Source organism: Acomys minous, assembly GCF_964271855.1.
Source record: "Acomys minous genome assembly, chromosome: 4".
NCBI lineage: Eukaryota > Metazoa > Chordata > Mammalia > Rodentia > Muridae > Acomys > Acomys minous.
Window position 1 is genome coordinate 1326834 of NC_140486.1, and position 24646 is coordinate 1351479.

General features: G+C 40.0%; 1 protein-coding gene across 1 annotated transcript; it reads left to right on the forward strand.

Moving 5' to 3' along the window:
• The first annotated feature begins 23519 nt into the window (after positions 1 to 23519).
• LOC311595826 (NEDD8-conjugating enzyme Ubc12) lies at positions 23520 to 24348 on the forward strand. Its single transcript, XM_084778777.1, has one exon. It carries the CDS (start codon positions 23657 to 23659, stop codon positions 24206 to 24208), a length of 552 nt encoding a protein of 183 aa, XP_084634903.1. The 5' UTR covers positions 23520 to 23656; the 3' UTR covers positions 24209 to 24348.
• The last annotated feature ends 298 nt before the right edge of the window (positions 24349 to 24646 follow it).

Sequence of the window (24646 nt, forward strand, 5' to 3'; positions counted from 1 at the left end):
ACTCCATATTTGTGCAAGAAAGGAAATGATCAAGTTACAAATTTGAGAGAATAATCAGTTCCGAAAGCAATGGGAATCACAGCATTAATGCTTTCCTGGTAAATATTGAGGCTCTATGAATCTGAAACTGTTTATGCCCAGGCTGAGTTTTCAGTGCAAATCTCCTATGGAGGGACACAGGAAAATCAGTGCCATGGCTCAGAGGAGAACAAAAGTTAGCTTTCAAAGAGCCCAAGACACACTAAGTGGTGACCCAAGTCTTGCTCCCTCTGTTATTTCTGTTAGGCTGGAAAACTAATTAAAAATCTCAGCTGGCACAAATGTATGCTTGGTGTTCTAAGATCAGTCACCTCCAAAAAGGCTGACAATCGAAGCTGCTGAGGGAGGCTTTGGCTCAGCTTTGACTTCATGTGTTCACTGATGCTGACCTTAAAAATGCCAAAATTCTGTCCTTACAAGACCCGAACATTTTGCCTAAGAAATTTGTTGATAGCCTGAAAACATTTTTAATCAAGTGGATAAAACCAAGAAGGTGATTATTTCTAGTCTCATTAATGACTAAAGAAAAAAATGAAACAATCCCCACAATTTATTTGGTTGTCTAATTATCTGTTTTCAAATCCTGTTTCCTAGAGACACTGCACAAAGCTCTTTAATCATCGTATCCTTTGAAGACAACTCGATGGTCCATAAATGAAACAATGATGGCCAAGACATTTTATAGTTTGATGAAATCTATATAATGGTAATGAAGATAAGGGAAGTTAATACGATGACTGAGGTACAAAGCTGCTTAAAAATCTCACCACTCTGTGATCTATATCCATCACAACAATATGACAACTGGGTTACAAGTGCTAATTTTAGTCAATCACCATGCTTATATTTTCTTTTTCAATGGCCTGATTAATGTTGGAGACAAATGTTCAAAGGTTGGGTTGGATTATACAGCAAAATCTTGCAGTATTTAAAGGAGCAATATGAGTGTGAGGCTGTATCTGGAGATATTTGGTGATACATATGAACACTCTTGCTACATATGAAGATGCTAGCAAAGGGAGCTATGCACAATCGATACTACAGAGCACCGCATGAGCCATTTGACAGAGTTGGGCATAATATCCCAGAACATGTGAAGGAATGACAGAAGTTTGAACAACAGGGCAACACATTGCCTGCAGCTGTTGCCTGGAGATGTGTGCGCAGGGGCTTTGTGAAGGAACATTCGGCTTTCTCTTTGTGCCTTACTTTCAAGAAATTAAGAAAATGAATGATGGAGCTAATGAATGAATGAAGAAAACTATCCTCACACCATTTTTAAGCTGGAATGAGAATAAGAAATTTGATCTCAAATGTGTGCCATGCAACCAAAGGTGACTTGGTTGTCCTGGATTCATTTTGTATACCAGGCTGGCCTTGAACTCACAGAGATACACTTGCCCCCGTCTCCCCGAGTGCTGGGATCACCATGCCCAGTTGTCTGTCATAGTTTTCAGTCTAGTTTGGTAAACATTGTAGAATACAGTCTCTATTGTCTTAAGTCTCCTGCAGGTAAAGGCAATGTATTATGTTCTGTTTCATATTTTTAGATCTCAGGAATAGAATTAAGATACAGAATACAAGTCAGAATTGCATCAAAGGAGGCCTCAGTGTGCGCCCTCCTATCAGGTATGGTTGTCACCATTTGCAATTTACTGGAACATCTGTTCACTGGTCCTTATTCTCTCTGGGTACTGGTTCACTGTTGGCTTTTGTGGGATTTACCTATGGACTTATGGGACCAGTGAACATTATTTATTGTTCTGATGTTGAACTTTAACTTTACATTTTTTCTAAGATAGGAGTACATCCTGGTTAGGTTTTTTTTCTGTCAACTTCACAGAATCTACAGTAATCTGGGTAAAGGGAACATCAGTTGAGAAAATGCACCCATCATCTTGGCCTGTAGGTAAGTCTCTGGGGACATGTTCTTGATTAAGATAAATGATTGATCTGAGAGGGCTTAGCTCACTGTGTCCTACCACTGGGAACCAATTCTGGGAGGTATAGGAGAGCAGGATGAGCAAATCCTGGAGAACAGATCATTAAGTGGTTCCTCTTTGTCGTTCCCTAAGTGGTGATCCTCTGTGGTTCAGTAAATGGTGCTCCTCTGTGATTCAGTAAGTGATGTTCTTCTGTGGTTTAGTAAGTGGTGTTCCTTCTGTGGTTCAGTAAGTGATAGTCTTCTGTGGTTCAGTAAGTGGTGCTCCTCTGTGTTTTAGTAAGTAGTGCTCCTCTGTGGTTCAGTAAGTGGTGTTCCTCTGTGGTTCAGTAAGTGGTGCTCCCCTCTTTGGTTCAGTAAGTAGTGTTTCTCTGTGGTTCAGTAGGTTGTGCTCCTCTGTGGTTCAGTAAGTGATATTATTCTGTGGTTCAGTAAGTGGTGCTCCTCTGTGGTTTAGTAAGTTGTCCTCCCTCTATAGTTTAGTAAGTAGTGCTCCTCTGTGGTTCAGTAAGTGGTGTTCCTCTGTGGTTCAGTAAGCGGTGCTCCTCTTTGGTCCAGTAAGTAGTGTTCCTCTGTGGTTCAGTAAGTGGTGCTCCTCTATGGTTCAGTAAGTGATGCTCCTCTGTGGTTCAGTAAGTGATGCTCCTCTGTAGTTCAGTAAGTGGTGCTCCCCTCTTTGGTTCAGTAAGTAGTGTTTCTCTGTGGTTCAGTAGGTTGTGCTCCTCTGTGGTTCAGTAAGTGATGTTCCCTCTGTGGTTCAGTAAGTGCTGATCCTCTGTGGTTGAGTAAGTGATGCTCCCTCTCTGGTTCAGTAAGTGGTGGTCCTCTGTGGTTCTTTTGAGCTGCTGCCTCCAGGCTCCTGCCCTTAGTTCCTGCCCTGACTTCCTTCAAGGGTGAACTGTAATTGGATGTGGAAGCCAAGTAAATACTTTCTTTTCCAAGTTGCTTTTGGTCAGAATGTTTTATCAGAGCAATATAAAGCAACCTAGGACAGAAAGCCTCAATTATATATATATAAACTACTAGGCATTTTAATGCCTTAATATTAATTTTATGGGTGACAATGTTTATTATTTTACCACTTTACTAATTTTTATTTAACATTACACCTACGCACCTGCAAGCAGTGGTGATAGGCATTCTTTTTTTACCTTTAATTGTGCCTTAATATTCTTTGCTTTGTCCTTTCTTTTTACAAATACATTTCATTTAAAATAAAATTACACCAAGTCCTCAATAGTTCTTGCCTCACAAATATGTCTGTCAGATACACTGGACCAGAAGGCTGAGATGATGCTCCAATAGTATAGTTTTAGATGACTGTTCAGGCAGTAAATTGTGTCTGTCATTTTTTCATTTTGGAAGCTGCTAACCTGCACTTCTGGTTTACTCAGGTAATTAAGTTTTATTTCTTCTCAAGTCTCTGATGGGGTTGAAGAACTGATAGTTTAGTCTTACAATTAAGCTTAGTTGGTTACAGGTCAAGATGTTTTTAGGTCTAGGTAGGTATTTTAAGTTGATAATGACAAGATGTGATTTACATTCTGAATTTTAGACTCACCAAGATAGGAAAGATGTTTACTTCAAGTTTTCCAAATATGAAGAGCCAAATCACTATGAATGTAACATTTATATAATTCCTGATTGTTTTGTGGTTCTTCCTGCTCTATGTAGCTTATCTTACTTATGTGTAATAATATAAATGTATCTGTTAAAAAAGAAATATAATAAAATAAAAAATAGAATTATATAATTTCCTTCTTCCCCATTCTCTCTCCGTCCCCCACCAATGTACCTCTCAAATCGATAGCCTCTCTTTAAGATTTATTTTCATCCACCCATCCATCCACATTCATGTGCTTTGCATTCAACTTTTATTCTCCTACATCTCTTCCAAGGTGTCTGCTCTCCACAGTAAATGCACATCTCTAGGACGGCATTTTAGTTCCTTCATCTTATCCCCACCTCAGCATTCTGTCATCTCCTTCTATGATATCCACACCCCTACTTTGCCCTGGTGGCCGGTCTTCCTTGACCTCAGTCTATGTCTGCTTCACAGCACATGTTAGCATGATCTTCCTTGAATAATCACCCTCCATGATTTATCTTTTGGCTTGTGCTTTCCACTGTATCTTTTCCTTAAATGCTACAGTTTCATCAAAGCATAGTGCAATTGCAATCCTCCTGCCTCTACTTCTTAAACCTCTTTATTTCCCCCTTACATGATTAGTTTTACTCTGCAGCCATGGCTACCATTCATTATGTTAGTTATTTTGTTTTTTGCATTCCATTTTCAATCCTTCCACCTCCAATATTAATGCAGACCTTCAATATAGAAGTTAGTGACCAATGCTTTTTTTAAAAAATTCTGTCATTAGCAGCAACAAAACACTGCCAGACACACAGAAGACACCCATGAAATGTTCACAGTAAATAAAAATGATGTGATTCATTGAGAAAGATTGCTGTTCTTTTTATTGCGAATTTAGTGTATATTACACATTTTACTTGTTTGTAGCTTACAGCTATGAATAACTCATCCCTTTTGAACTTGTTATTAAAAGACAGGACCATAAGGCCTTCAAATATAGCAAATAAAAACTTTACATGGATTACATATTGTTTTATGTATTCACTATTTAGTAACTATTAATAATCTAAAATGCCAATATCCGATTGAAATATTTATTTTCAGGAATTTTATTTTTGTTTTATTGTGGTAACAACTCCACAATGAAGTGCATCTTCTGCAAATACCTTTTATATGTGCACAATGCAGCACTGTTAACTATACGCGTAGCCTTGTAGTAGATTTCTGGGACGTATTGGCATACTTTTTAAAGCATTTGGTCAGTTTTTTGAAAAATACAAATTCCCAACATGATACCAACAAAAGAGATGGGCCAGAAGTGGTTTGTGCATAATTATGAGCAACTAATGAGCTGGTGCATCTGAGCACCCATTGCTCCCTGCTGTTGGCACGCCGAGGGAGGAACACAGCCCCTTCTAACTCCATGTTGACTTTCTTATAGACTGGAGCCAGCTCCTAGGGAAAGGCAGGGAGCAGAAGTGTGTATTGAGCATATTCAGGTAAACTAAACCTAAACCACGTTTCTACCTGGCTCACTTCTTTCTCTGAGAAAGTAGAGTGTACATAGAGAGGTAACCAAGCTAGGTGCTGTGCACACAGAATGTGGCAGCAGCAGTGAGGAAATCTGAGCAATGTATTTATTCTTTCCTGCACACTAGACCCAGGAGCACAATAGTCCCACGCAAGGGTCTATTTTGGGTGTCACTGAAAACACAACAAAGTACTTTTTTTGGTTATCAGAAAATGTCAGATACCGATCTAAAGCTCCACATCCCCAAAGTGACCCAGTAAATGCTGGTGGACACGGTTCCTTTCCCATTGGCAGAGGAAGCAAGCACAACCACAGAAGGCAAGGGGTTGGCTCTTCTTTCAGTGTCTCAGGAGGCAAATGGACTTGAACTGAGGTTGAATTGCTCTTGTCCAGGCTCCTCAGAACGTTGCCTTTGGGAAAGTGACCTCCCTTTCCACTACGTGTCAGTGCCCCTGACTGCTGTGTGAACTTGCCACACCGAGTGAAGCGTCTTTCTGACTTTATTCTGCTCACATTGGGCGTCAACGTCTCGATCACCACCCACCCCTATTTTGCTCTGTTGACGTCTTCTATATTTATCTGTCTCTTTTGAATCTGTTTTTTCAAAATCACTGAAGCTTATGCACCGGGAGATAATGATTTACCTTCCTTCCGGGAAGTAGTTGGGCCAATGGATGCGTTTCCACACAGGTACTTATTTCAAGGTCGGTCTCTGGTAATTAACAAGAAGGGAGTGAGAGTCATGTAAGAACAACCCTGGCCTAGAGATTGGTGTCAGATAGGGCAGTTCAATTAATTTTCCTAATCACCCATGATTTATTACCTGTTTTTTCTTGTGGTAGACATGCAATAATTGCAGTGAGGTATCTTTTCATGTTACCGGATAATATGAAGCGTCTCATGACTGTCATTTTTAAACAGCTTTAAATCCTGTAGTGCTACATTTTTATGAAATGAATAACAAGGTTCTAATCTTTATGCCTGAAATTTTTAGTACATTAAGAAATTTAGAGACTTAATTTAACCTACTGTTTGGTAATCTGAAACATATACTCTATTTACAGAAAAGAAACATAGCAGGCATTTTCCCAGGCCTCATACAGTGGTAAGGATAAACCATAGGATTTTATGGAAGGGCTTTATTATGCTATTTCCTTAAGCAGAAATATGATGCTGCTAAGTTTTGCCCAGGCCTGTAGACAGATGTGCAGTCACCTGCCACTGTCTCCGAGTGCTCTTTCTTTTCCACCTCTGCACACACTTAAGAGGTTGGAGGCCAAGATGGAACATTTTAACAAGAGATGGGTATCATCCCATTGTATTCATGAAGTTTTAATACATTTTAGATAAAATTGTTCTCTATTTTAAAATACACTGTAAGATTTATGTCAAAATAAATGAAAAGGCTGGTCCTATGAAGCTTGGGGCTATAATTGGTTTTCTCAGTGGTTTGTGACAATGAAGGAACGTTTACGAACTAGAAATTACTCTCAATTGTTCTGTCTGACCTTTCTTAGGGCTCTGCTCTAATAATATGCTAAATTACAAAAACTGTGATCCTAAATAAAAAATATGGATTTTCTTATGGATTCATCTGAACTGTAATTGATTGTATAACATGGAAACCATGCTATGTGAATTATTTGGCACAGTGCTAATATTTGCTAACTTAGAATGTAATTATAATCAGCATGGGTCCTTTCAAATGCACTTATGAACTTAGCCACAGCGGAAAAGCTTATTGGACCTCCCACCATGTAGGAATCACTTGGACTCTTAGGGGACATATAGTCCAAGGTTTTAATTATATTCTGCTGGAGTTCTTTTTTAATTTTATCTCCTAACAAGGAATGGATTTTAATATGACAAAGGTGATGCTTATGCTATAAAAGAAGCACATTAAATTGAGTTTATGATGCTTCCAACTGAGATGAGTTTTAACGTTTAAAACAAGGAAACGACTGTTCTTTCATTCCAATTTTGATCAATTTGAAAGCTATCCAGAGGAAGAATTAAATATCATCTTGATAAGATAAGCTTACCATATTTCAGATATATATAATGCTAACTTATTTAGATAATCTCTGTAGTGTCTAGAATTTGTGTCCTGAGGTTGCAGGAAAACAATTTACATACTTCTTCTCCAACTCATAAAAGACAGGTTTACTGATTTTCCATAATGTCCCTAACCCAGAATTAATATTTTAGTATTTCCTTGTTTACTAGGAAAATTGCTTGGGCATATTTGAATTAATAGATACACTTGCATTTTGTTTCCGTGGTACATTAAACATACTAGTAACTACGATTGACTTTTAAACAGATTTTTAAAATCCCTTTCTTTAAACCTAATTAGGTTTTTCATAAAATTGAGAAATTCTGTTTTGCTATTTAAGATCACTAAAAACAGCATGAATCTGGAAGGATATTTATTTAGCTTTTGGCATTCTTCTTGGAGACTGTCATGAGAAGGTGGGTTGATGCTGGCAAGCATGAACACACAAAAGCATCTTCTAACAGTAAGCATGAGGACAGTAGCTGCTCAAAAACCAGTCTGTTATGCTAATTACTTGACTTTTCCCCTTTACAATAATGAATTTCCAGCTGAACTGTGCATCAGAACACCTGGAGGGTGTGCTGATATATAAATTGCAGGGCTGCATACCCATAGTTTCTGATTCATTTAGCCCCTAGTTGTGTATGAGATGTTGTTTGTCTAAAAACAGAGAGCTATTATATTTGCTTTGAGGATTCTACTTTTAAAATCACTCTTGTAGATACAGAGGGAAGGTCAAGTGCTTGAAATGTGAAGCAGGCTGCCAAGACCCAGAGGAGAAGGAGCTGCTGTGGGAAAGACAATTACTTTTAGCATTTATGAGCCCCTTATTTAGAATCATGGCAGCAGACAGAGCAGGTAAATGAGCATCTCATCTGTTTCCTTATGAGTTGTGCGTGCATGTGAAGTCACTGGTGCAGCTCTGTGGGTGGAATTTGACAGAATTTATCTAATGCTGTTTGAGCTCACCTCATTTAACCCTCAAATCATATTTTTTGAAATTGCTTTATATTTTTTCTTGGTAACCACTTTCTGACTTTCTGTAGAACCATTATGATTAGCACTGAAACATGCTCTACTTTCTCTTATCTTTAGAAAAATGGGTGGTGCCAGCAATATGGCAAAATAGTAGCTTCCTATCAGCATAGCCATCAAAGGCAGACGACTGACAGCAGCACACGATAAGAGAATCTTGGTGCAAGTCCTAGAGACAAAGGGAGACATGCCAGCACCATGCCGCAGCAAAATGGAAAGAAAAAAGTTTATTTTGCCCATGCCAAGCCTTACCCAAAGTGGCATACAGGAATTCCAAATAGAGCCTATAATTTCTGTAGTGGAGAAAAATGACACCATGCTGAGAGCGTTTCTGGTGCTATCTTCCTAAGAACTCCCCCTTTTCACACAGATTACAGTTGAATGGTTTGGGGTCAGGGAGTAGAAGAGAGAGCATGGACCAAGACTGGCCAAGACTGATGGTGCACATAGTTTGCAAAAATAACTTGCTGTACTCTTCAGGACTGCCAGGAGCCACAGAATCAGCACTGACCAGCATCATTTCACAGGAAACTAAGAGGAGGCTCTCAGCATTTGGCTTCTGGGGTTAGACAAAGACAATCTCAGATGGTTCATGAGAGGAGACAAGAGTTGCAGAGAAAGCTCACCCCTAGAGGCTATCTGAGACAGTGTAGCTGAGTTAACTGCTCAAAGTATTTCCCTTCCAAAACCCGATAAGCATTGAAGAGAATACTGTTTCTTCTTACTTAAAACAGCAACACAAAACTTCAAGGAACATGAAAAATCAAGGAAATATGCCACCATAAAAGGAACAATATATTTTCGAAGAAGAATGGTAAGGCAACTCATTGCACTTCTTCTCAGGTACCCTAGTTTAAGGACAAATTTGAAAATTGTTTGGATTCATGTTAATAATAGGCCTATCTGTATGCCCTATACTTATTTAAATGTATATATACAAATTTCATACCATTTACAGATTCATCTTATGAATATTTTTTATTAAACACTATTCATGATCTGGCCTCTGACTTAAAAAAATAGCAATTACTTGCCTTAACAGTGTTAAAGATTGTGTTGATGTTAATGTTACTGGAAGTATGCTTCAAATATGTTTTTAAGAAATGAGTTATGTATATGTCAAACTTGTTAAATAATACAACTTTATTTTGTAAGCATAAAAATTTTAGATCATTGGGCTTATCTGGCACATCAAAATATGTTTGGTTTATAAAGATTTCATTTTTTTTCTCATTTTAAATAGCCCACCTTAGAGATCTAACAAACTGGCATGGTCTTTTCTGTTTTCTAATTAGATATTACCAGATTGTCAAAAGTGCACTTACTGAACAGTACACACACACACACACACACACACACACACATGCATATATATAATATATATGTATGTGTGTATGTATGGTAGTTATAAAAAGTAGCCCAACTGCCTTGTAATTATCTCTACATTGTAGAGTGCATAAATATAGATTATTATGTCCTTAGGGCTCAGGTGGCAGGTTTTGAACATAAATCCCTTGAGACTTTTACAAGGTACTGTGCACAGCTGATCATTAGAACTTCTGAATGTTGAATGTCAATGTTTCTCAGAGAATGGAGACAAATGCCACAGAATGTCATTGCAGAGTTTTGTATTAAAATATTGATGCAATTCCATTTCACAGATGCAACAATATATCGTCAGTTACCAGAGCGACAGATTGTCCCAACTTGGACTGCCACCAGCTGGGTGACCTGGAGAAAGACACTTAATTTTATTAGTCTTCAAGTTTCAACTTATGAATTGGAAATAATGTTGCCTCACAGGTGTACCTCACCAAATCTGAGAACACATCAACATTTTTAAGATAATAACATTATTTTTTATATGATTTCATGATATTCATTCATTAATTTTAATGGCATCAGGCCATGGTAACAAATGGCTGTTTTATAATTAAGATAGACACTCTATAAATTAACAAATCTATACTAAAATTGTAATATTTTATGTTTTTATTTTTAGAGACAGGGCTTCTCTGTGTAATAGTCCTGGATGTCCTGGAACTCTTTGTAGACCAGGCTGGGCTTGAACTCACAGAGATCTACCTGCCTCTGCACCACAGAGTGTTGGGATTATAGGCATGAGCCAGCGCTCTTGGCTTAAAAATTGTAATTTTTTATTCTTGGTTGTTTTTGTCTTTGATTGGAAAAACTCTTATTGAGAGTTATTCTTTAAGTAGTAGCCAAAGTGTTTAGTAACAGATAAAAGACCTGAATGGCTACAGAGACAGCTCAGTAGTTATAGAGCTTGCCATGCATGTATGAAGACCAGAGCTCAAATCTCCAGAACCCACATAAGATGCAGAGAAATCCTCAAGCAAGCTGGTTACAGAGGCTAGGCGTATCTGTGAGATTCAGCTCTCAGTGAGTAAGGTAGGAGGGGACTAGGTGGTGACGCCCAACATCAACCTTGGGCCTCTGAATGCATCACACATACTTGCAATCATACATGTGTGTGTCCACACATGCAAATATCCACAAACACACAAACTCATGCTACACACACACACACACACACACACACACACACACACACACACACACACGAAATAGGAAAAAGGGAAACAATTAGGAAGGTAGAGTTCACATTCTTTCGCCTCAACACAGCTGGACTCTAACACTGTCCTGGCCAGTGCATTATGACAGAACTTGTGCTGTACTAGGACTTATATCACCTATTTCTTAGGAAAATTATAGCACCCACTTATAGTCCTGTTTCTTGGAATGTTATGTGTGGGCCCTGGCTACAGACAGTCTGAGCTTTCCAACACTCCTGTGCTACAGAGCTGCAGCTCAGTGAGGATCCTGGCCCACCTCAGGCATGGTCCCAACCCAGTGAGTGAAGTTCTCTCAAAACACCCGAACAATTCCCTTTTCTGCCAGGCGACCCCAGTCTCAGTGTGACTGGAACAAGAGGACTAAGCTCAGCTGTGGACTCTCACCTAGAGGTGACGTTTGCCGAGAGGACTGGTCGGTTTAGGCTACTGTGCTGGGGCAGTAACTTGTCATATAGACATAGGGCAAAACAAGCTTTCTAAAAATAAATATAAGAGGCAAAGTCATTGTAGCATATCGAAAATGTGCTAAAAAACTGATTACAAAAATCATCTTTTTACCTTATGATAAAATAATAAAAGTGATTTCTTTATGAGCTCATTCTGTTTGATATAACTGAATATGAACACTGTGTCAAAGAGCTGGCGTTTGAAAGAAAGGAAAATGTACTAGTGTCCTATCCAGGCCCACATCTCACCACTTTAGAAAGCTTTTGAGTCTTCCTAGAATACCTGTCAATTTTCATTGCCATTTATTAAAAAAAAAAAAAAGATTGCTTCTGCTTATTCTATGGGAATTTGCAGTGAATGATCAGACTGAGTTGTAAGGCAAGCAATTCTACTGTGGAGGCAAAGGAAATACAGAAGAGTGAACGTTAGGGAGGTGGAGTGTTTGTGAGAAAACCCATAAGTAATGGCTTTTCATTTGGTAATAACATTTGTGAAGGTTTCTGAGATGAGAGAAAAGCTGACCACGAGAGGTAAGACTTGGCAGGACTACGTAAGGGCCACCTCCCACCACTGTTCCGCGAGCCCACTAACGGCCGCCTTCTTATCTCCTGTGGCCTTTGAAGTCGAAGGGGACTATTAGCTGCAGCAGTGAGGGCCGTATGGATCCTGTGGGAGAGAAGTTGACACCGCAGGAAACAGTTATTGTTGTATGTTCTAATTGCTAACAGAATCATGTGCTTCTGACTCAGCAACAGGGAACCAGTTTTCGCTTATAAGTGAGAATTTGTGCTTTCAAGTTCAGTGCTGTTCTGTCAGAAACAGTCATGGCTTAAAACGTCCACATTATCAAGAGAAACTGCGGTGGCCTTCAGTGTTTATAAGCATATGTGCATATCCATGTTCTGAGATGCTCCTCAGCTTACCTTAAGACTGGAGCTCTAGATTCCTTTTTCTTTTCTTTTCTTTTCTTTTCTTTTCTTTTCTTTTCTTTGATTTACTTCCTCAACTCTAAGCTGCTAATTGTTTGATTTTTTTTTATTTTACTTTTTTGGTACACTTATCAGAGAACAGTTAGTAGCAAAACATAAAGCAATTAGCCTGAACTTTTCTACTAAAACATCTTTAATGGCATAGTATTGAAACTGACAAGATCACTCAATTACTGTCATATTTCAATTTTTTATGGAGTTGTCTTATCATATGAATTTATTTTAAATTTCATTGTGTGAAAGGAAGTACTTCCAGGCAATACACAAAGTATTTTGTCTTTCTCTGCATAATTGATGTCTAACATACCTCCTTTGTAATGCATAATTATATTTGGTAAATCAAACTATTAGTACTTTGTTTTGTTGCATTATTTTTAGTTATCAAAGGACAAAGAATGGGTGAGACATAAAAACAGCTTAAATATTCAGTGAAATTATAAGTACTTATAAAGAAAAGGAGAATTTAAGTGCATAAGTTTCAAAGAAACATTCTTAAAAAATGAAATGTCAACATTTTTGAAATGCTAATTTAATAGACTTTTGAGATTTTATAAGCATGCATCATCTGCTAAAAACTAATAACTTTCTGACAGATGCAGGTTTTTATTATCACTGACAAGAAGAAAATATCTGCAACTAAGTATTCTGCAACTTGAGAAAAGTATTATAAGCTTTCAGGCATCTAGCTCTTAAGTCATGAAATGTTATCAAATTTTGTTCTTAGAGAACTGTTTTAGCTTGAGCTGGTTAGAATCTTACATGTGTGTGCAATAAATGTGGCAGGTAATTTTATAATCTTTGTAGATAATATCTATTTATATGAGGATATTGATAAACTTCCACAGAAATGAAATTAATCCAAGTTCTTTTTTTTTTTTTTGAGGAGTGTATCATGTCCGTTTATTTGTGCATTTTCTGTCTAGAAAAAGTGAAGGTCAGTCACTGGGGCTCTGGTGGTTGGTGATGTGGCTGCCTTCAAGGCATCCACGTTATTGTAGGGAACCCCTCGCCCACCCCTGTGTAAGTAATGGCAATAAACATATTGATTCACCGAGTTGGACTTTGATGGAATCATTGCTTTGATGTGCTGTTGGTGCCTTATTTGGGGTGAATAGACATTTGTTCATATCTCCCGAGGAAAAGTTAACACAGCAGATATTACATAACTAGCTGTCACATTTGACGTAGGCCATCCTAAGTTATGATAGGCAAATGTTTGAACACCCAATTTCAATGTGTCTTCAAATCCTCACATTTTAACTAAAATTTCAATAAGGCAGATCTCATAAAACCTTTTTACTTTAAAGTTGATATACTTTTATTATGTTAGCATCTACAGCACATAATTGAAATAATTTGATCATTTTAGCTATGTTTCCTTTATTTTTTATTAGTTCTTTGGGAATTTCATACAATGAATTTTGACCATATTTAGCCTTACCAGATCCAATTCCGTCCCAGATTCTCTGAACTTTGGATCGTATTTTGTTTGTTTTCACCCATCAAACCCACAGTCTGTGTGTGTGTGTGTGTGTGTGTGTGTGTGTGTGTGTGTGTGTGTGTTTTAATTGGTGTGTGGCCTTCTGCTGGAGCATTGTCAGTCTTCCAGGGACAACACACTTAAAGAAAACTGGCTTTCCTATTCCAGCAGCTAGCAATCACTGGGTACTCTCAGATTCATTTCCCATCTGCATGCTGGGGTTTGGTATGGCTTGAGGTTGCCTGGGGCTTGTGCATGCTGACATACCAGATGTGAGTTTGTGTGCAACTGTCCTGCTCTCTGGATGATATTGTTTCCTTGTATTAATTCACCACCGCTGGTTCCTACAGTCTTTCTGCACATTATTCAATATTGATCCTCAGCCTAGGAGGAGGATGTGCAGTACAGTTTGGAATAAGCATTCTTCAGTCTCTTACTCTTTGCACCTCCACCAGTTGTGAGTTTTTATTTTAATCACTATCTACTGACACTAGAAGCGTCTCTGATTAGGGTTGAGAAAACCATTGATTTAGGGTTGTGATGATGTCATCAGGAGTAAGCTTAATACTATGTCTATTTAGCAGACTAATAGTAGGAGGTTCCCCCTGAACAGTGATATCAGGTATGGGTTTTATCTTATGGATCAGGACTTAAATTCCATCTGCTAGTTGGTTATTTTCATGGTGTTTGAGCTACAGTGGAGCCAGCGGGCATGCCTTGCCAGAGCAGTCATTATTGTACCTTACCAGGTTCACAGTTGAATAAGATTGATGATTTCCTTTCTTGTAGTCATTTTAATCACTTAAAATATACAACTCAATGGCACTAAGTACATTCATATTGTGCGGCACTACCAACACTATCCTTGACCTGAGTGGTTTCAACTTTCAAAAATAAGGCTTTGTGTCCATTAAAAACAAGGCTCTGTGTCCATTAAGCAGGTAACTTCGCATTCTCTTCTCTGTCCTGTTTCTGGTAACTTTCTGTATTTTTGTATTTGACTATTAATCTAGGTCACACACTAGGAAATATACAAATTACAGATAAATTAGATAGAAGGTACTTTTTTTGACTTTTAATAGAATATTGATTTATTCAGATTACATCTCAGTTGTTATCCCCTCACTTGTACCCCCCTGTTCCTCCTTCCCTCCCTCCCACTTTCACCCTATTCTCCTCCCCTATAGCTGTAACAGAAGGGGACCTCCTCCTCCACCATATGGTCACAGCCTATCAAGTCTCATCCTGGTAGCCTGCTTATCCTTCCTCTGAGTGCCACCAGGCCTCCCAACCAAGGGGAAGTGGTCAAATATGGGGCACCAGAGTTCATGTCAGAGTGAGCTCCACTCTCCACACAACTGTGGATAATGTCTTGTCCATTGGCTAGATCTGAGTAGGGGTTCAATGTTTACTGCATATATTGTTCTTGGTGCAGTAGTTTGAGCAGAACCCCTGGGCCCAGATCTGCCCATCATGATGCTCTTCTTGTAGGTTTCTAGGACCCTCTGGATCCTTCTATTTCCCCATTCTCCCATACTTCTCTCACCTAGAGTCCCAATAGGAAGTCCCCACATCCAGTCCAATCTCCTGGTGAGTGAAGACTTTCATGGGACATCCCTTTGGGCTAATGTCCAATTATAAGTGAGTATATACCATGTGAGTCTTTCTGTGTCTGGGCTAACTCACTTAGTATGATCATTTCTAGTTCCATCCATTTGCCCATAAATTTCAGGATTTCCTTGTTTTTAATAGCTGAGTAGTATTCCATAGCATAAATGTACTATAGTTGAAAGAAGCCACTTTTTTCTGATCTGGGGAAAATGAATAAAAACTAAGAGCAATATGTTCTATTGTTATGAGAGAAAGAGCTGAAGAAAAGGCAAAGAAAAGACACCTAGGTAAGATCTCCACAAAGAAGTAGCTGTAAGTTTCTGTCAACACATGACCCACTTCCTTGGGTGTCTTCCAGTATGGTGCTTTCTCTTCCTGGAGAACAGCTAGACAGAAATTGCTGGGATGTTAAGAAGCAGCCAGCAGGTGGATACCACATGAGCAGAGAGGCAGCTGAAGTTAAGTAGACAGACAAAACTGGCCTAATCGGAGACTCTACCCCAGTGTCCTGGATTTAATGTTTCAAGATGTCATCTCTCCAGTGTTACCTGGGCAAGCAACAACACGGGAGCTGGTGAAGCAGCTGAACTTGGTGTGTGCTCATTATTGGGCCTGGATTAGAAAAGGCGACCCAGTGAGGAAGGTAAATACAAGCAGGACAAGCCTTCCACTTTATCTCAGAGACTCAGTCACAAAAATCTTGGCCTATGGAAAGAATGATTCCGAAAATGCAGGAATTAAACTGACATGCGGTGACTCTAGACTGGGGAATTCTGGCAGTGAGAGCAATGTCCGTACACGAATCCCTCTCACCGTGAAGGGCACTTGACGGACTTAACTTGATTGAGTCACTGAGGTTCACTGCCCTCCCCCTACCTGCAGACACTTCTACAAAAGACAATCTAGGAAGCGGAAGATGGCGCATTCTTTCCAAGCAGGAGGAAAGACCAAGTGAGGTCATTCTGTCTTCTATTTTATTCTATTTCTTTTTAAAAAAATGCTTATTTTTAGTTTATTCGCTTTACATCCCGATTGTAGCCCCCTCCTTGGCCTCCTCCCAGTCCTACCCTCCCTCCCTCTTCCCCTGGATTCCGCTCCCCGAGTCCTCAGAAAGGGAGAGCCCTCCTCCCCTACCAACTGACCCCAGTCCACCGAGTCTCATCAAGACTGCGTGCATCCTCTTCCTCTGCCTTGCCGGGGAGACGTGATCGAAGAGCAGGCGACAGAGTCCATGGCAGAGATAGGCCCTGCTCCCTTTACTTAGGGAAGATATACGGAGGCTGAGCTGCCTGTTAGCTACATCTGGGCAGGGGCCTAGGTCCTCTCCATGCACGGTCCTTGGTTGGCGCATCAGTCTCTGTAGGCCCCCTGGGCCCAGATTTGTTGGCTCTGTTGGTCTTCTGGTAGAGCTCTTGCCCACTACAGCTCCTCCTCTCCCCACACTTCCATAAGACTCACTGTGCTCTGCCCAAAGTCTGGCTGTGGTCTCAACATCTGCTTCCATTCCCTGCTGGATCAAGTACTTCACAGGACATCTGTGGTAGGCTCCAGTCCTGTTCCCTCTCTCACCCACTTCCAGTGTCTGTTCTATTTGTCCCTCTGAAAGAGAACTAAGCATTCTCTCCAGGGTCCTCCTTGTTATTAGCTTCTTTAGGTCTGTGGATTGTAGTGTGGCTATCCTGTATTATGTGGCTAATATCCATTTATAAGTGAATATATACCATGAGTGTCCTTCTGGGTCTGGGTTACCTTACTCAGGATGATCTTTTCCAGATCCATTCATTTCCCTGAAAATTTCATGATTTTCTTGTTTTTAATAGTGAATAGTATTCCATTGTGTCGATGCACCACAATTTAGTTTCTTGATCCATTCTTTGGTTGAGGGCCATCTAGGTTGTTTGCAGAGAATTCTCAACAGAGGAATATAAATGGCTGAGAAGTACTTAAAGAAAGGATGCTCAACATCCTTAGTCATCAGGAAAAAGCAAATCAAAATGACTCTGAGATTCCATCTTACACCTATCTGAAAGGCTAAGATAAAAAACTCAAGTGACCGCACATGCTGGAGAGGATGTGGAGAAAGGGGAACACTCCTCCACTGATGGTGGGAGTGCAAACTTGAGCAACCAGTCTGGAAATCAATCTTGTGCTTTCTCAGAAAACTGGGAATAGCTTTACCTCTAGACCCAGCTGTACCCAGAAGGCGCTCCACCCATACAACAAGGACACTTGCTCCACTGTGTTCTGTTCTATTTCTTTTGTATTCTTTTCACTTTTTTATTTGCATTTTCATATTTTTATTGAATTATACATTTTAAAATAGTTATAATGTCTACAAAAGAAGGAAAGCTTTCCTAACTGAGAACTCTGATATTGTGTAAGTTTTGGTTTGCATCTCCCTGGATAGGCTTTTACAATGTCCTTGATTTCTTTGCACCATCTGCAGTTTGCTCTCTGTTATTTCTCCGGCATCCAACATATGTTCTTCCCCTCTTATTCATGTTTTATGTTGTGCTTTCCTGTTGCTTCATTATTTTACTATTTAATTATTAATATAAATTTCAACAAAAACTATAAAATACACTTTTCTAGTCCAACTAATGCTGTCCATATATGTATGAGTGTGGGACTGTCCACTGCTATGTGGGAAACATACCAGGGACTACATCCTCAAAAAGGGATAATTCTGCCTCTCCCAGAATCTATCACGTGACAATAGGGTTTGGGGAGTATCTACCTCATCTATGCCCGAACTTTGCCTGCCTTGATCTTGTGCAGGCTTTGCCCATGTAGCCACAGTTATTATGAATTCATGAGTGCAGTAGCTATTTTATATTATGAAGGCAGCATCTGACAGCACCCCATGAGATAACAAGTAACCTAAGGATGTACCTCAAGAGGTCCTGGAAGAATAAGAATGAGTTAAATACCAAAGCAGTGGATGGCAAGAAATTAAAAAAAAAATCAGAGTATATTCATTTTATGAATAACTTCATTTCACAGAAGACAGTCAATGAAGAAAATGAATTAAGTTGGATATAGATGTCCAGGCATGTAATCTCAGTCCTGGAAACCTATCATGAGGCAGGAATGCAAGTTTCAGGACTGTTTGGGCTATATGGTGAGACCTCATTTCAAGAAAGAAATCAATAAGTGATAACATGATAAAGCTCATAAGAAAGCAAGCAAATACTTTTATTTGAAAAACATAATCGCCTACATAAATTTCAAAGAAGTGCAAACACACACACAGACACACAGACACAGACACAGACACAGACACACACACACACACACACACACACACACACACACACACATGATGTAGAGAAAACAAAACATGTTTAACAAGATTTAGAACAAAAGCTCAATGTAGAAAATTGAGTTGATTTGTTTCTATATAAAGATGAGCAGTAAATGTCAAAATGTGATGTTTCCTGGTGCTTAAACAGTAGCTTCATTCTCTTGTTAAGCTGAAATTTAACGCTAACAGTCACTACCCTGTTGGAAAAAGCTACAGTTTCCTTTAACAATTAATGACTGTGAAAACTAGAGCTTGTGCTTCTGTTCCCTTAGTGGCACCAAATGGTGCTCTGCATATCATTAATATGCTATGCAAATGATGTACTTGGCTCCTGTTCCTCAGTTTAGGGTAACCTTGTCAGTCAGTGTGCTGGAAGTAATGAGCTATCTGATGAGAGCCAGCCCAGCTGTTGCGAAGGTCATGGGGAAAAAAATCTCATCTCCCTTTTCTGGCCTACATCTATTTCACAAATATGATGGAAAAGGAAACAACTTTGATTAACATTTAGCTGAAGTCACCTGAGTGTTACTTAAGGTCTTGTGGAGATCTTACTGGAATAGTTTCTCAAAGATAAAGAGCACCCATATCTCTGATAAATTCTCAACAGTTAAAACAAACGCAGAAAAAAACCCCTATGATGTGCCTGAAAGATCATCTGTAGCTTGTAAGGAAACTTCTGGGCATCGGGCTCATTTTACACAGAAATTTCCTGAAGAGGAGGGGCGTGTTATAGAAGAAGGCCCAGTCCGGCCTGTGTGTTGTGTGTTTTCAGCTAGTATAGCAGAGCAAAGAAGTCCCACTTAAGTCATGGAGTTGGATTTGTGATGCCCCACCACGAATGCCCAATTGCTGGAATTGGTGGCCATGCATCTGGATTAAAATGGATTCATTTGATGGCTTTTAGGAATCTTTATGGATTCTGGTAATCAGTTGAAAAATAAAACTTACCCAAAGTGCTTTCTGTGTATTGACTTAGTGGAGTAAAATATCCCAAACACTCATAAAATATATATCTCTGTGAGTAAACTATTTCCTCTATCTGCTGCAAGGTGGATTCTCATTTTAAATTTGCTCACTTTTGTTAATATCCTATGATGTTTGCAATAGTAAATAAAATGTTTCATGCATAGTTTATTAAAAATGTGTTCCAAACCCAATGCCTTCTATCATATATTATTGTATATTATATATGAAAATATATTATATATTTTAATATGTGTGTGTTTGTGTGTTTCTGATGTGTGTGTTTGTGAATGTGTGTGTATGTGTGTTTGTGTATCTATGGTTATATGCATGCTGGTGTATGTGTGTATGTGTATGTTTGTATGTGAGTGTATATTCATATAGTATATGTAGTTGTGAATACTTGTGTTTGGGTCTTTTATCTTATTCCATTGATCTAGTTGTAAGTTTTGGGGCAGTGATGCATTTTTTATTACTATAATTCCACAATACATCTTGAAGTTTGGAGTAGCAACTGCTCCATTATTCTTTTTGTTCAACATTGTTTTGCCTATCTGGGATCTTTTCTGGTTCCATATAAATTACAGGATTAAAAAAATATATTCCTGTGAAGAATGTTGTGAGTATTTTGATTGGGATCGCATTCCATCTGTCAATTACTTTTGGGAGGAAGATCATTTTCACAATATTGATTATATCTATCTTTTTGAACATGACTTCATTTGCCAAAGAATTAAGAACAATAACCAACAACTATGACTTTATAAAACTTAAAAGCTTCTGTAAACCTAAGGAATCAATAGTGTGAAGAAGAAACTCAAAGAATTGGATAGACTTTGCCAGCCATACAACTGACAGAGGTGTAATATTCGGAATATACAAAGATAACAAATAAATGAACAAATAAACCCTAGCAACAAAAAACAGAGTCAAGGACATGACACAATCAAAAATAAAATAGAGATTTAAAATGGAAAGTTCCCAATAGAAGAAATAAAAAAGCCTAAGAAATACTCCAAAATGTATTCATCATCCTTAGCAATGAGGAAAATGCAAACTAAAACAAACTGAGAATTCACCAGATCCTAGGCAGAATGGAAGGAAAATGCTCCCCAGGCTAATCATAGACTAACGAAAACCCTAGACTCCAGACACAAGAAAGCTCCTTCTGGAGGGTTGTTCAGGGTAGTACGGGTGACCCCTTGAACATATACTGACAAGCTTCTTGTTACAGAAAACGGAGACCAATACTCAAAATCACAACTGCACTCAGTGCAGCAATCAATGTATGGTGGAAAGCCCTCCCTGATGTATCATTTCATCACAATTCCTGCATATTTTGCTTAGAGAACATCATAGAATAAGAGACCAGAAGACCGAGGGCCAGAATATCAGGATGACTGCTGTGGAAGTCAGTTCTAGACATGGGTGCATAAACACTAGCAATATCAATGGACATATTAATGTGGAAGAGGGTAGTGTTTGAATAGTCTCACCCCTTATCACAAACTACAGGCAGCTGGTGACTGCTGGGAGACATGGAATCAACCTCTTCCCAGTGTTTTTAACTAACTAATTAAATTTTTTCCACTTTACATCCTGTTCATAGCCCCTCCCTCCTCTCCTCCTGTTCCCACCCTTCCTTCCTCTTCCCTCTTCCCTCTTCCTCAGAAAAGGGGAGCCCCCCTCACCAACTCACCCCAGCTCATCGGGTCCCATCGGAACTGAGTGTGTCCTCTGTCGAGGCAGCCCTGCCAGGAGGAAATGATCGAAGGCCACGCAATAGAGTCCATGCTGGAGACAGCCCTCATTTCCCTTACTAGGGGGCCCACAGGAAGCCTGAGCTGCCCATTGGCTACATTTGTGTAGAGAGCCTAGGTCCTTGACTGGTGCTTCAGTCTCTGAAAGCCCCTCTGGGCCCTGGTTAGTTGGCTCTGTTGGTCTTTTGTGGAGCTCTTGTCCTTTTGAGGTCCTTCTATCCATCTCCCCACCTTTTTACAAAACTTCCCACACTTCATCCAAAGTTTGGCTATGAGTCTCAGCATCTGTTTTGATCCACTGCTGGATGGAGCCTCTCAGAGGACAGCTATGTTAAGCTCCTGTGTGTGAGCGAAGTAGATTATCATTATTAGTGTCAGGGATTGGCTTTCTCCCATGGGGTCCATCTCAGGTTCGGCCAAGCATTGGCTGGACAGTCCCTCAATCTCTGCTCTATCTTTATCCCTGCACATCTTATAGGCAGAGTAAATTTGGGTAAGAATTTTTGTGGCTAGATTGGTGTTCCCCTCCCTCCTTTAGTTAGAAAGTGTCCTCTTCAGTTTCTATGACTCCTGCTACTAAAAGGTTCAGCTGGAGTCACCCCATATCTTCTTAGAAGCCTACCTTATTGCAGGTCTCCAGACTTCACAGTTTATTAACTTGTCCCCCTACTGTATCAATTTCACTAAGTATATCATCATATCATGCCTTCAAAGTGATGGAGATATGGAACTGCTCCCAGTTGAGTATATAAATAAACATGTGCTTTTTATCCATGCATCTGTGGATCTGCTCTATCTGCCACTAACGTTTTCTTCAGAACCATTCTCCAGTCAAGGCATGATCTGCTCCTGCTAATACCAAAGCATGGGATCAACCACACCAGAATATTTTGTTTTGTGTTATGTCTACAAAAAATAGTCTTAGCTAAAGCACATCCCATGTAGAACTCCAAGATACCTATCCATTATGCATTTATTTCAACTATTTTTTTTTACATATAATAGTTCTTCTTGATTTCCTTTTATCATTTTATACTTTTAAATACAGGATACTCTGACACAGGCAAATATTTTGTGTACCATATTAATTTAAAGTTCTTGACTTAGCTATTACAATACTGATGTTGCACATTGGAATTTGTTCCCTTTATTATTCTTTTCTTTATAGACATTGTGTTCCCCCAGTTCCCTGTGACTTGGTTTAGTGGCCAAGCTCCTAAAGAGCTCTTGGAAAGTAGGTAATAAATGTCAGGGTATATACCCTATCAGAGAGAGTAGAACTAATCATCCTTTATACGTTAAGTCAATGGCTGTGAGGGTTTGGTGGACAAGGAGAGAAACATGATTATTTCTGGCTGCTTGCCTTAGCTCTGCACCCTCACGTGGGTTTGTCATTGCTATGACTTCACTGGTACCTGTTGATGACTTAAGTGACTGAGATGAGGAAGGTGTTTCCCACAGTGAAATCATGTACTTGGGAACCTCTGGCTTAGAATTCTATGCAGCTATGTCATTCACCACTGCCTCTAGTCCTGCTCTGGGACTTCTGTGTTCTGCTGAGAATGACTTCCAGTTGGGCATAATGTGATTTGTCTGTATCCTGAATTTCTTACTCATATTTGAAATGGCACCCCTCTCTCAGTAGTATCTCACAAAATGCTGATAGCACAGGATGAAGCATTAGAAAATGCTAAATAAAGAAATACAAACATTTAGAGTCAATTGTAGGTTTGTGCGTTTAGGGTTCAATGGGATTCAGCTTTGCATTGCTGTTTGGGATCCTTCTACAGTTGCTCATAATTTAAAGTAACTCTTTGGAGCATCATAAGTCAACCTGGTCTTTAAATATAAGGAATCCTGTGAGTAGTGGAGGGAATCTTTATATATGTATATATATATATATATATATATATATATATATACTTTTTTGGCTCTTTCACTCTAATGCCAAATGTCATTGTAAAACAAATGAAATGTCTTTCTAAAATATTTATTAGATTCTCAAAGTGAAGTACTGGCTATGCTTTAGTCATTAAGTCTGATAAAATCTTTTAGATAGCACTAATATGGTTCTGCATTCTTTCCCTTTCTGATGGCATAAGCCTTGTCTTCACTCTAAAGCACAGGGGTGTTGAGCCGAAGCGGGCCGTGCGGTGGGCGCGGAGCAGCGCGGCAGGCCGGGAGGGCGGCGGCAGCAGCGGAGGAGGCCGCGGTAGCGGGTCCGAGGAGCGGAAGCGGCGCAGGCGGCGGCGGGGGGCCGGGTGGCCGGGGTCCCGGGCCCCGCGGCGGCAGCGGCGGCGGCGGCGGCAGGATGATCAAGCTGTTCTCGCTGAAGCAGCAGAAGAAGGAGGAGGAGTCGGCCGGCGGCACCAAGGGCAGCAGCAAGAAGGCGTCGGCGGCGCAGCTCCGGATCCAGAAGGACATTAACGAGCTGAACCTGCCCAAGACGTGTGACATCAGCTTCTCAGACCCAGACGACCTCCTCAACTTCAAGCTGGTTATCTGTCCTGATGAGGGCTTCTATAAGAGTGGCAAATTTGTATTCAGTTTTAAGGTGGGACAGGGTTACCCACATGACCCTCCCAAGGTGAAGTGCGAGACAATGGTTTATCATCCCAACATTGACCTCGAGGGCAACGTCTGCCTCAACATCCTCAGAGAGGACTGGAAGCCAGTCCTTACGATAAACTCCATAATTTATGGCCTGCAGTATCTCTTCTTGGAGCCCAACCCCGAGGACCCTCTGAACAAGGAGGCTGCGGAGGTCCTGCAGAACAACCGGCGGCTGTTTGAACAAAACGTGCAGCGCTCCATGAGAGGTGGTTACATCGGGTCCACCTACTTCGAGCGCTGCCTGAAATAGGGTTAGCAATTATCCATCCCTGCCAGGGTTACCAGCCCAGGCATCCCCTAAAAATATTTATTGGGGGCCCAGGTAGGGTGTGGGGGGATAGCCTTGGCCCCCTTGCCTTGGCCTTGCCTCTCCTCCCTGTCACCTGCCCCTAGTTATTATTTTTTTTTTTTTGGACCACCACGTGATTATGGTCGGTGCTGCCTCCCCCGACCTGCTCAGCGATGGGAAATGAATTGGCTTGTTTAGCGCCCCCCCTCCCGCTGGGTGCTGTCCAATCCCCCACTCTTGACTGTGGGGTAAGTGGGCAATGGGCCTGGGTCGCTGGGCCCAAGCAACCCACCCCAACACCACTGGAGGTCCCACCAGGCTATTAAAGGGGAATGTTACTGCAAAAAAAAAAAAAAAAAAAAAAGCACAGGGGTGTTAATTGACATATAAACCTATGTA